General features: G+C 33.6%; 1 protein-coding gene and 1 pseudogene across 1 annotated transcript in view; one reads left to right on the top strand and one right to left on the bottom strand.

The window, feature by feature from the left end:
- GDPD1 (glycerophosphodiester phosphodiesterase domain containing 1) overlaps nt 1-13,403 on the bottom strand; it is a 37,733-nt gene that overhangs the window by 23,558 nt on the left and 772 nt on the right. The window contains exon 2 of the mRNA XM_006924890.3: nt 5,559-5,601. Coding sequence (XP_006924952.1) covers nt 5,559-5,601 — 43 coding nt within the window. The remainder of the gene's footprint in view (nt 1-5,558; nt 5,602-13,403) is intronic.
- LOC112473416 lies at nt 3,049-3,167 on the top strand (annotated as a pseudogene).

Genomic DNA, 13,403 nt, shown 5'->3' with positions numbered 1-13,403 from the left:
AGAGCAGTCAAGACACACACATTTTTCAGTTAAGTTCACTGTCTTATATGAGTGTGGTTCATGGTGCCCCAAAATAATTACAATAGTAACAACATAGATCAATGATCACAGATCACCATGAGAAATATAACAATAATGAAAAAGTTTGAAATACTGCAAGAATTACTAAAATGTGACATAGAGACATGAAGTAAGAAAATGCTGTTGGAAAAATGGCACCAATAGTCTTACTCAACACAGAGTTGCCATAATCTTCAATTTGTAAAAAATGCAATATCTGTGAAATGCAATAAAGTGAAGCAGAAAATGAGATAATAAAATAATGCCTGCATAAACTTTTATAACAGAAAAAGAAGAATGCTTACAATATGAATATATTTTATCTAAAAGATATTTTTGACACCAATTTCTCCACCATCACAGAATGAATTACAGTGGGAATTTAATCTAATAAAAACTGAACATCCTTTTAAACACATAAGCACTTATGATTCTTATTTTGTCTGTGAATCTCCTAAATGGGGTAAATGTATCTTCTGTTTTATTCTTAAACCTAAAACATGTAATATTAAAATATTATATAACAAAGAATAAAGTTTTAACAATTAAGTAAACGTTTCTTAATGTTTATCAAAAAACATGTGCTATTTCATTAGTTAAAGAAGAAAGAATGAGAGTCTAATATATAGTGACAGAAGTAGATTTGACTTGGGTGGTGAACACACAATGCAGTAAACATATGATGTATTATGGAATTGTACTCGTGAAACCTATATAATTTTATTAACAAATGTCACCGCCAATAAATTTAATTTAAAGAAAAAATGAATGAAGTTGGGAGAAACGCAAGCATCCAATGATGGGAGCTGGATTAGATGATTTGTAAGATCCTTGGCTAGTCCAGATATAATGACTTTAAAATTATGAAGCTGGCAAAATTTGCCTTTGGAGCCAACCACTTCTCCATTTTCTCTTACTTCACCCACCTACATCAGCATCCAATTCCAAAAGACCCAATGGCCACTTGTGCCAAAGACTCATACTGCTTCCTTACACTTTGTGTAACCCTCCCCAGGGAGTTCAGTGTCCTGAAGACCACCAATTGTTAGACAAAACAAATAAACCTAGCTCCTTAATGTAATTCTTACTAAGATATAAATAATTAAGTTGTAAACTGTCCTCTTCTAAAGGATACCCACCTTTAGAAGAAAAGATGTTTGCCAATTATGCATTTGCTAGAATCAAAAAGAAATAAGCAAACAAAAACAGTTTTTAGGTTGATAGAATAAATTTCCTGTATTTCTAAATTTCCTTAAATATTGTTGCTATACTGTTTAATTTTTTTTTAAAAAGAATAAAAAATGTATAAACTGAAAGTAACATATATCGCCAACAAATAGTTTTGACCTTAATACAGCTAAAAAAAAATGGTACTATTGATTTTTGGTCACACGCATCTTACTTTCTTTTTTTGTTTTGTTTGTATGAGCATGTGAAGGGAGAGTAAGAACAGGGGTTATTTTTCTGTATATTTTCCTGTACTTTAAAAAAATTATACATATTACCTAAGAAATCTTTCTAAGTATAAAGTCTGCCTTTAACTGAAATGTTGGCTATTTTTAGAAATGTTTGAGAATTATATGCAAAACATTCTCTATTTATTTTATGCTAACCTCTTACTAACAAGCTAATAAATAAAAATTTAGAGCAATAGTAAGTACATCTAGGACAATTTGTAAATTATCCTAATACAACTATCTCAAATTTGATACACAAATAGAACACAGCAAGAAATTTTTTTTTTTTATCACTTTGGCCTTCAAAATTTTCCATAAATAACAACAGGCATCTACTTTAACTGAAACACCAGATATTTTTTAGCTGAATTTGTGACAACACGATGACAAACACAGAAAAGAGTTAGGGAAGCCAAGGCTTCACTATTTCCAGAAAAGAAATTAAAACTCTAGTTCTAAAAGAAGTGAAATTACTTGAAACTCCACAGAAACAATATATACAATTACAACAGCCCCTATGTTAAGGAATTTATTTGAATCTCATTTATTCCTCACAAATTGATGTTGTATTATTATTCCCAGTTCATTGATGAGATAATTAGTATTATAATAATTAGATATTCTAAAAAAACTATCATGAGATTCAGGTCACTAATTAATTACTTTGACTGTCTGCCAACTTATACTTCCAGCTATCGCTAATACAATTTGTTTCTTTCTCTTACCATTCATGTTAATACTACAGGGATCAAATTGTCCTATGGGTATTTACAAAGGCAGCCTGGTTTAATAACCTAGTTATATTAGCTCTTAAGAACCAGATTTTACATACTCAAGGGCTTAGTAACTATTGCGTGCGTGTGTGCGTGTGTGTGTGTAATATAATTCCTTAGTTTTTGATTCTGTGCTTATTACAGATAAAGTTCTGTCTCTTTCATTTGTCATCTGCTAATATTCTGCTTTGTTCTTGAATACTTGATTCCATATCTCATTCAGTAAGCAACTAGTGAGAGCACCAGAGCTAGGTGTTAGGGATTGAGAGATCAATAAAGATTCTTGCTCCCAAGAAATCACAAAAAGAGCCAGATTCATATCTTAAGGCAGGGGTCCCCAAACCCCAGGCTGTGGACTGGTACTGGTCCATGGCCTGTTAGGAACGGGGGTAGCACAGCAGGAGGTGAGCGGCAGGCCAGCAAACAAAGCTTCATCTGTATTTGCCGCTACTCCCCAGCACTAGCATCACTGCCTCAGATCCACCTCAGATCATCAGGCATTAGATTCTCATAGGAGCACCAGTGCCTAGTGCCAAAAAAAGTTGAGGACCACTGCCTTAAGGTGTTCTTGAGAGCATTTTATAAACCAAATTGTGAGATAGAATTATTTGTCAGTTATAATTACTTCTTTAGCCCCAATATAATATAATGAATTAACTTTCCATACATTCTTACAGTCCTTTCAACTCCTAGACACACCTGGTCCACATACTCTATTATCTTAATCTGACACATTTCCCATTTTTTAAAATAGCTCTGTCTACAGCCATGCCACCCTGAATGTGCCCGATCTCGTCTGATCTCGGAAGCTAAGCAGGATCAGGCCTGGTTAGTACTTGGATGGGAGATCACCCAGGAATACCAGGTGCTGTAGGCATTAAAAAATAATAATATAAAAAATTTTTTTTAAATAAAAATAAAATAAAATAAAATAGCTTCTTTCTTTCTACCAAATGATAGCTCTTTTACTCTTGGTATCTTTTCAATTTTCTAGTTAATCTTAACCAGGCTCTGACACCAACTATTTATACTATCTCTAATATCTTCTTATCTTCACTTCCGTGTATATCTAAATATGTACATAAATAAGATCTAAGTTTTAGCTGCTCATTAGTTTTTTACTATCTCTCCCTCAACTACTCATCCTATCAAGGATATAATGTAGTTAAACACAGTATCTATCTTTTGCCAATTATGTATTATACCTCTTTATCTTTTTAATATACAGTAGTACTTTGAAAATAGTATGTTTAAACAATTTTTCTTGTTGTTCATGAAGCAGGTATGTTTAAAAAAACAAACAAACCTAAGTATCCTAACAGTTAAAGGAACAGAATATTTGTAAATTAAAAAAATACATATTGATAACAATAGCACTGATGCATAAGACAAAACAAAACAAAAATAAAAAGCACCATTACCAAGAAAAAAAAACTTTAAGAGGTTAAAATTAAAGTCTAATCGATTTAGGCTTTATATAAATTTCAAAGTCAATTAACAAGCAGTCTTACAAATAAATACCTCTAACAAACACTAATATGGAAGAGTTGCTTTCTTCTCAAGCACCAGAAAAAGCACAGAGTTTGACAGTGAGTCAATAGCACAAAGGAAGTGACACTTATCTAGTACTATAACCCTGGTTTCTTCTGAAGAAACTAACTTCATTGTATATATGTGACAATTTACATGTAACCAGCGTGGAAGCTTTAAGGAGTATCTGGCTAATAAGAAACCCCAATTTTCAAGAGTGACAGTGTCAATAAATGCTCTGTGGCCAGTACAAAGTAAAAAAATAATAAAGTACGAGAAAAACCTCCAAAAAACTGAAGTTATAGTAAGGTACCAAATGATAGAGAAGGCTATGGCACTTTTTAGTAGTTACTGCTTGAACAAAACAATATAAAAGTGCTGAAGGTGGGAAACGTAATGCTGTATCTAGCAAGTAAAAACCATCTAAATTACATATTCTTTGACTATCAAAAAAATCTTCAGAAGATGAAAATCTTCAAAGATAAAAATATGTATATACCATCCTTAGAAATAATTTATTATACAACCCAATTTTTTTTTTTTTTTTTTTTTTACGCCTACAGCACCTGATATTCCTAGGTGGCCGACCCTGCTTAGCTTCCAAGATCAAACAGGATCAGGCACGTTCAGGGTGGCATGGCCGTAGACCCAATGTTTTAATTTCATAAATAAGGTTGATAAAAATTTTAACAAAAAATATGGAGAAAAGCTTACAAAATAATATACTTTAAACATAAAAAATGCTAAAAGTCACTCAAAGTTATGAGTAGTTTTTTCCCAAATAATCTATGTCACTACATCCCAGGCAACAGATATTTGACAAATGATAGTGTGGAGTGGGGGAGGGGTGTGTGTGTGTGTGTGTGTGTGTGTGTGTGTGTAGTGTATCTCAGTAGAAATTGTACATATAACATTCAGTACACATTTAACTATAGCTAGCTACCTAGCTAGCTATATAATCTCATTAGAGAAGATAACTTAAAGCAATTTAAATTATTCTGTTCCCCAGTCTGTGACAGGAGGAAAGATTTTGCATTTTAAAGTTGTAAGAGACTTTTGAGATTATAGTAAAAAGACATCATATTATAGAACAGGAAGAGTAAGCCATGACAAATCCAGGGGGATAAAATTTAGATAAAGCTAGTATATGGAGAAGCAGTACCCTCGGACTTGGTAACAGGAAAAATGATGAGAAGCACAACAAAACTTAAGATAAATTCTCCTGATTTTGCTGACATAACTCCAGTTATATACATAAAAATGGCTCAAAAAATTACATAAAATCAATATGGATAAGTAATGTCTTTCATGGGGTTTAACTTTTCAAGTTCCCTGTCTTAGATCAGATTACAGGTTCAGGTCTGTACAAATTTACTGGCTAGACACACAATCCCATTTATAAACAGCAGCCAGTGTAACAGTTGTTTCATTTTCTCCTTTTCTTTTTCTCGCCAAGATTAATTAGCATTACACACAGTATGCTCTTTGTTACAAATGTCTTCTTTCAGCTTGGAACTATAATATCTTTTCATCATCCAAAACTCTAATCTAGTTTTTTCAGTTATACAGAAGCCAAACACTATTTGTAACACTTCAGATAAACTACATAAAAAAGTAATTTTGATAAAATAGAAACAACTATCACAAGTGGATGCTTCGTGTATACTATCTTCACTTTGCAAATCATCATCGCTTTCAAGGTAAACTGTAAAAGAAAATAATACTCTTATATACTTACTGTTGAAAGGCTGCCATTGTATTCTCTAAATTTTCTCCAGCACCTGTGAAAACATTAAATTTAAACTTCATTTACTTAGCTACTTTGAATATTTTATTTTTCCATAAATTCATTTTAGTAAGATAATATCTAGTGCATCTTGACGTTTAGATATTATGTAGATATCACAAGTGTTTTAAAGAGTGTAATGTTATTTCAAATTGTTTTTTAGCTGCACCTGGAAGAATCAAAGATCAAAACAGGTACGGCAATGCAGGAGAGTTAGAAGAACCTAAACATGATTTTTAAACTATAATATCTGCTTGTCATAGAAAAGACAGAAGAGGACTTGGTACATACACACTTCCTTAGAGTTAAACTATCCTCCTCTGTATCCCCCACAGTCTCTTATGTATCTCTCTATTAATGCATTTACCATGTTATAGCATAAATTATTTATGTGCCTCTCTCCTTCCTTTCCCATGAATCACTTAAAATAAGTGATTGTGTTTTAATCACCTTGGCTGAAGGCAATAGAGTGTAGTAGTTGAAAGTGGAACTCTGGAGTTAGGATCTCTAAAATCATCTGATGTTTGTGTGATCCTAGGAAAGTTACCTAACTTCTCTGTTAGGCTGAACTACTTTATCTCTAAGAATGAGGATAATGATGGCACCTATCTCGTAGGATTGGTATTATTAAATGAATTAACATGTCAAGTGCCATATGTCATCAATATGAAAAATGATACCTTTTCTCTTTTTAACATCTCCAAAGTTGGGGTGCATTTGACAATGGATGGTAACAGTTTAATTGGTAAATTTTCTCTTAGCAGTACATAAAATTTGTACATCTTATAATTAATGGCATTAAATTCAATGTAATAGTGAATAGTTGATAAAACTAAAGAATTATTGCTATTATTACTACTATTGCCATTAATATAGTAACTACTGTTTGGTGAATGTCTATTGCCTGAAGTCATGACATGTCATATGCCTGGAACATTCTCTTCACCACAGCCTCCCAATCTTTCTTAACCTTAATTCTAGAACAAATTCAGTCTCAACTCCTCCAGGAAAGCACTTTCTTATCACTTCAGATTACAATGATTCTTATTACAGACAAGAGTTAATTGAACTGGAGCTTCCAATCATTTTGGTCTCTGGCCTTTTTTACGGACTCCCTCATAAAGCTTTTGATTATGTGGGTTATATCCATTAATAAATACACATTAAAAAATGACTTCTTAAATTTTTATTTAAAAATAACAATAAACCCATTTCATGTTAACATTTTACGAAAAAATAACTATCTTCCAAAAACTTTAACGAGAAGAGTAGCACTGTTTTACATTTTTGCAAATCTCTTTAATGTTAGGCTTAATAGAAGGCAGCTAGATTCTCATATCTGTTTCATACATATATGTCAACCTTCACACAGATACATAGTTGGGAATGAAAGATTTTTCTTTGAAATTGCACCCAAATTCAACAAGTGCTTGTTTTTTAAAAGTAAGTTGCAATGTGGAATTTAAATCTTATCTATGACCTTTTCATACTCTATTGTCTATCTAATAGATAAAACTCTATTATCTATTGGTCCATTACTCATGAATAGGTCTTTCACTCATGCATGGTTTTATAATATCATGCACTGGTCTTTTGGAAATTATTGATTCACTAAATTATGCTGATCTTCTAATCATTAACAGTTAATTATACAACATTTTTTAAAATCACAATCGTTAATACCTGATCTCATCAGGAAAATCTTTAAGAATTGGAAAGCTATCAAGATCACAGTGGAGGATACAAGTTTTCCAAAATTCTAATTTTTGCTTAAAAGCTCAAATTTAATGATTGGCATTGCCTTCATAGAAGGCAGCTAGATTAATGACAGACTAATTTTACTAATTTCAAAAATATATCTGCCAAATATTCGAGTCTGAATAACCAGTTTGTCAGTTTTTTTTTTAAGTAAAAATGGTGTTCTGTGGGGGAAAAAAGTTAATTCAGCTCACAATTCAAATGACTGCGTAAGTGCTTTTTTCTCAAGACAACCATCATCATATGTTGGTATAGAGCAAAAGTGTTTTCTTTGTACTTCCAATTTTGTCACACAGAATATTAAGTTATATGTACTCAAGGGTTGAAATTTAATAAAATTAGCAATTTTTACTACCACATCAAAGATAGTCTTAAGTAAAACTGCCTATTTTTTTAAAACGGTGAGTGTGTGATAGTGAAGAATACAATGGCTTCTAGTACACTTGGCACCACTGCTTTCAGTCATGGTAGAGACTGCAATTTTACCCACTACTGCTTTTGCACCATCGGCACAAATGTCAATAAAGTGAAAAAGATAAATAATGTTTTATGAAAACAGTTTTGACCTTGCAGTCCAATGAAAAGGTCTCGGGGACTCCCAGACCACACTTTGAAAACCACTGTCTTAAAAAATGACGATAAACATCAGGAAGGAGGAAGGAGGAAAGAAACAAAGGAATCTTCCTATGATTCTACAAATGTTCTGTATCTTGACCTAAGTGGTGGCTAGCTGGCTGTGCACATGTATTTTTTTAATTAAGCTGTACACTTAAGCTTAGTGCTACTACATGCATGCTACACCCAAATTTTTAAAAAATGACTTTAGTTCTAAGTCTGATTATTTTTGCATTCCGCTATATTAAACTAAACCCTGAGAAGGCATTTTGAAAGCAAGTATTGAGGGGAACATCTATCCCTCACTATGTGTTTCCACGCATGGGAGAAAAATTCCACTCAAGAACACTTTTAACTCTTCTTTACTCCCTCATACACTCATACTCATGGAAGCAGAAGTGACTTACAAGAAAGAACAGTCAGTCCATCTGCAACCCAATTCTTCACAGTTCTCTTAATTTGCAGTGGCCCACCTTCAGAAGGAACAAAATTTCTGCTCATCTATACACAATGTTTGCCAGGGCAAGCCCTACCAATGTAAACAAAAGGCCTCCAGTTTTCGGGTTAAGTTCAATTTAGAGAGAGCATTATATAGTACACATTCAGCACTATTAATCATAAAGTTAATGTTTTCACTTCCATCTTTCTGATGCCAATATTTTATTTCTCAACAAGTCCCAGACTTGCAAAGCGAAAGTAAGTAGTGTTTTTATTAGCCTTCTCAAATTCCAATAGCAAGGGTTCTGTAATATACGTCTTTTAGAATATTCCACAAAATAGTGTTCAATAAATATTATATTTGAAATGATATATCTGAATTTTGTTTCAAAATAATCTGGGTGAGAAGAATTGGCAAGGATACAGATGAAACAAAACTGAGCATGAGTTGATAACTGTCTGTATCTGGGTGACGAGTTCTTAAGAGTTTTACTACTTTTGGATATGTTCGAAATGTACCATAATAAAAAGTTCAAAAGATACTTATTGTTTGATCTTTCGGTTTGGGGGAAAAAAAGGAAAAAGATAGGGTAAAGATTTGGTACTCTGAAATCAATTTCTCACAGTTAATATAATTATCACTAATATTTAAATTGAAAATCTGCCTATTTGTCTTTTATGTCTGCTTTCCATATTAATTTTAATTCATTTAAATCTAAGAGCTTAAGCATGCAAACATTGTTACTTGAGATCTTGAATCTATTTTATAAGTTTATAAAATTACATAGCAATACTAAAATATTGAAAAGGTGGTCTATTACTAAGATATTAATAATAAACAGAAGCTGGATACTGTGCTTAGCACTCTAAATTTCATTAAAAACCCCATAACCATGGTAAGTATTACTACCTCCAGAAAAAAAATTGAGTAATGTCACATAGCCAACAAGAGGAACTGGGATTTGACCATGAGCAGTATGATTTCAGATCCTACCCTTTTTACCAAAAACTGTGCTGCAGCTGCTATACTGCCATACATGTAACAACTTTACTTCAGTTTTGCAGGTAAATTGTTCATATTGGTCCTCATTCCCATATTCTTCTATTTGTCTGTAAAGCTTGAAGATAAATTCCACAACAATAATACTAGCAAATTACTTGTTAGATTCATATGGTGAAAGCCTGGAGAGTAACTATGGGACTCATTAAGAAGTATGCCATTCCTCCCCAAGGAATTATTTGGTGTTAAGTCTTCTCTCACGAAATGGTTTAAATTCCTTTTCTTTCCAATTATCATCACATCATTCACAGAAGTGCGCTTGCCATTAACTTTGCTTCTCCCTCAATAAGCAACTTAAACAATGCATGGGTTTGCAAATAACAATTCTACATACAAACAAAAGTTTAATTTTAATTAGTTATATATCTTGTCATAATTTCAATAATTTTCCTATAATTATATTTAATTTTTCTAAATTTCTATAGCTTTATATATATGTGTATATATAATATATATATTCTCATTGCTGAAAGTAAGTACACTTGATTTTGCTTTAAGCAGGAAAGTACTATTAAGTAAATGATAAATGACTATATTACTAATATAATATCAGTAGGAATGAGTGAGCCACTTGGAAAAGTCCTTAGTGACAAGCAAAGAAGAGTCCCTGAAAGTAGGAATGAGAGAACAAGAGCTGAAGAGAAAGAATCAATACCCTGACACAGAACATGTTTCAGGGTACAACTGCAGAATGCTACTTCCAGTGACACTTTGGGACTCAAACTGATGCCTCGATTTTCTCCGTGAACAACCAATTAAAGTTTAGGACCCAGAAGCAACCAGTGTCCAAGAGCAATTTTTACCCTCAAACTTACCACCTGTCAAATCAATTTAGGGCAGGATGCCCGTACTGTGACAGTACTCTGCCTTGATTCCGAGGGTGAAAGATTAGGAGAGAAGGTTAATATTTGATCAGTTGGTGATATTTAATTCTTTGGCCACTAAACCCTAATAAATAGACCTCTTTTAAAAAAGCCTGTTGCTTAATCCAACTGACCCATAGAGACAGGTTAGGGAGTTATTTCCATGCTATCCTATCTCTAGCTAACTCAGTGACATCTGAAATAAATGTATATACAGTATAATTCTAAATGTAGGACAATATGTACTCAAAGGATATACTTCAAAATATTAACAGAGATTATTTCCAGAGAGTAAAGTTTAGGAACTATTTTTTCTTTTCTCATTTCCATATTTTCCAAATTTTCTACAATGAACATGAGTTACTTATGCAACTGAAAAAATATTAATAAAATTCATAATTTCATAGAGAAATTAAGCAAATGGCTTTGAGAGTATTACACGCTTTCTATTTAATTCAAGGGAATATATCTTTGGTCCTATTGGTGTTTCATCAATACACTGTAGTTATAAAAAGTGTTCTTGGTCAAATAAATTTGGGAAACACATGGCAAGTATCTAGCATGCAGTAGATAATCGGCAGACAAAAAGCTATTATTTTAATTATATGTTAGTATCTGTACTAAAGGCTAAAGACACAAGAATAAAATCTAAAACTTGGCCTTGAGGAACTCAGTCTAGTAACGGAAGCAGACGTATTAATATATCCCATTACAATATAATGCAATACAACGTATGCTTTAAAGAAGTAAGAACAAAGTAAGCCTACAGCATTTAATTTTTGAAACAGTATTTTCCACCTTCAAGGGCAATCAATCTCAGAAAAGGCAAAAGTGTTCACTAAAACATAAGTATAGGGTGATCTCGTCTTTCTCAATCAACCCAAAGCTCTACTGCAAACTACAAATGTGGATCTCCTGTATCCATCCTTATATCTCCAAACAATTTTACAATTTTCAAAGTGCTTTTTTAATACACCTAATTCTCCTAACAACCCAAAGAGAAGCAAAGCAAACAGTCTCCATTTGTAGATAAGGAAACGCAAGCTTGTTCCCAAGGCTAATTAGTGGTAGGTCCAAAAACTGACTCAGGTGATGATGCTCTTACAACAGACATAATATAGTACACATTAAGAGTTTCAGGTTATAGCAATTCATTAAGCACATGTACTTTAAACACATGTAACGATCAATGTTTCCATCTTGGAATGGTCATAAATCTGGTTTACAGGAAATAGCAGGTATTTGCAGTTAGAGCAATAGAGAATTAACCCAAATGTTAGTGATGTCCAGAGAGACTAATGATTGCTGTTATTAGTGTCCAAGAAAAAAATGAAAAGCAAGCAAGGAGGTGACTCCTCTGTAGTCTATTATTTTCCAGAAACTTAGTACCTTGAGTTACAAAGTGTTTTTTAATATATTCCTCCTCTATCACTCTGATTCAACTGTTATTTGGTGCACATACTCAGCAAAAGTGGATTAAGAACACACAGAAACTTACTGCAATGCTTTAGACCATCACAACAAGTAGATTTTGAGCCTGCAGATATTTAACAAGATTATTTCTTCTAAAATAAAATTTAGATCATCCATAATGACAGTTTAGATAGCTTTTTAGAAGACCTAGTTTTGTTTTGTTTTGAGTTTTTAGTAAGCACACTTTTCTTTTTTTTTAAGTCAGTAAACACAACTACAGTGTGTACTACTATCTCCAGAACAGGACCACCACCATTGAAAATTGCTTCTACAGCAATGACTTAAAACACTAAAAGTTGGTTTTTGGCTTTAATGGTTGAAGGCTCATTCGTAGTCACATGTCATCCTACAGTTTAGTTATGTGTCTATTAAAATTCAGATAAATCAAATAAGGAAGAACATGGCATTTAGCTGGTGACTCCTTAAAACCTTTGATGTTCTTCAGGAGTGGAAGACCAGCATAATCACTGAAGTCACTCTTTAGTACTATGTTTAGTACTGTGATAAAATTACACAGATTATACAGAAGAATGCTAATGTATTTCTGTGATATTTAAAACCTCATTCCTGGCCAATTCTTGTTAGAAGAGTTATAGTTCTAAATCAAGTTTTAGACTGAAAATTTAGAAATTGACCATTTTTAGTATTAAACTATAAACTCTAAGCAATTTTAACCTAGATTAACATTCATTTCTAAAGAACTCTGAGTTAAAATTGATTGAAATAATCTAATTTCACATTTTATACATCAGGCTTAAAATGAAATAGACACTTATTACTCAATAATGAAGAAGCAAAGATTTGGCCTGTTCTCTGGGAAATCAGAAGGTAGACTATCTAGGCTCCTTTTAGCAAGACATTTTTCCAAAAGGAAACTTTTTTGTTTTCTTTAAACAATATTGTACTGTCATAAACTAAATCATCTTTCTGTCTTTTGGAAATCTATGTGTCACTGTTGGGGTGGAGGAACTAAAAAAAAAAAAATACAGGTGCAAGGTTTGCAGCCTTGGGAACCAGGACTCTCCAGTTTTTGTCCCAGTCCAGCCCAAGCTCTAATTGTGACCTTGGAAAGTGTACGCGTTTCTGGGACTCAGTTTCTCTCTCTTCTCAATCGTCATGCTCAGAGTGGGGGGTGGAGGTTGGACTGGCTGCAGCACGTTCCAGGTTCACGCAGTTCCTCAGCCCTTGGAAGATCCCAGGATCGCCCCCCACCCCCACAAACTCAAACATTGGCTCGCTGGGAGCAGTCTGTTCCTGGTTACCGCGCCCGGGTATCCCCCGGCTCTGCCTCGCGCTTCCCGCTTGTTCCTTGCTGCTAGGTAGGCACACTGCGATCGCCCTTCCATCTGCCGAGAAAACGCTCCATCTACCGTTCATTCTCACCCTGGTCCTTCCTCCTCCTGAGAATTCCTGACACCACTGCACTTGAGATCCTCACCCTGGCTCTGTCTCAAGACCTTTCCTTCTCGTTGCAGACTCCTCCTTCACAATGCCTTCACCTCTAGGGCAGCCTCCTTTTCACACATCCCCATGCTTCCTCAAACTCTCACGTATTTCCACCCGCCAGCCTTCTGCCGAGCGCCAGAGGAC

Source organism: Pteropus alecto, unplaced genomic scaffold (assembly GCF_000325575.1).
Source record: "Pteropus alecto unplaced genomic scaffold, ASM32557v1 scaffold98, whole genome shotgun sequence".
NCBI classification, from domain to species: Eukaryota; Metazoa; Chordata; class Mammalia; order Chiroptera; family Pteropodidae; genus Pteropus; species Pteropus alecto.
This window is presented reverse-complemented; position numbering and strand designations above follow the sequence as displayed.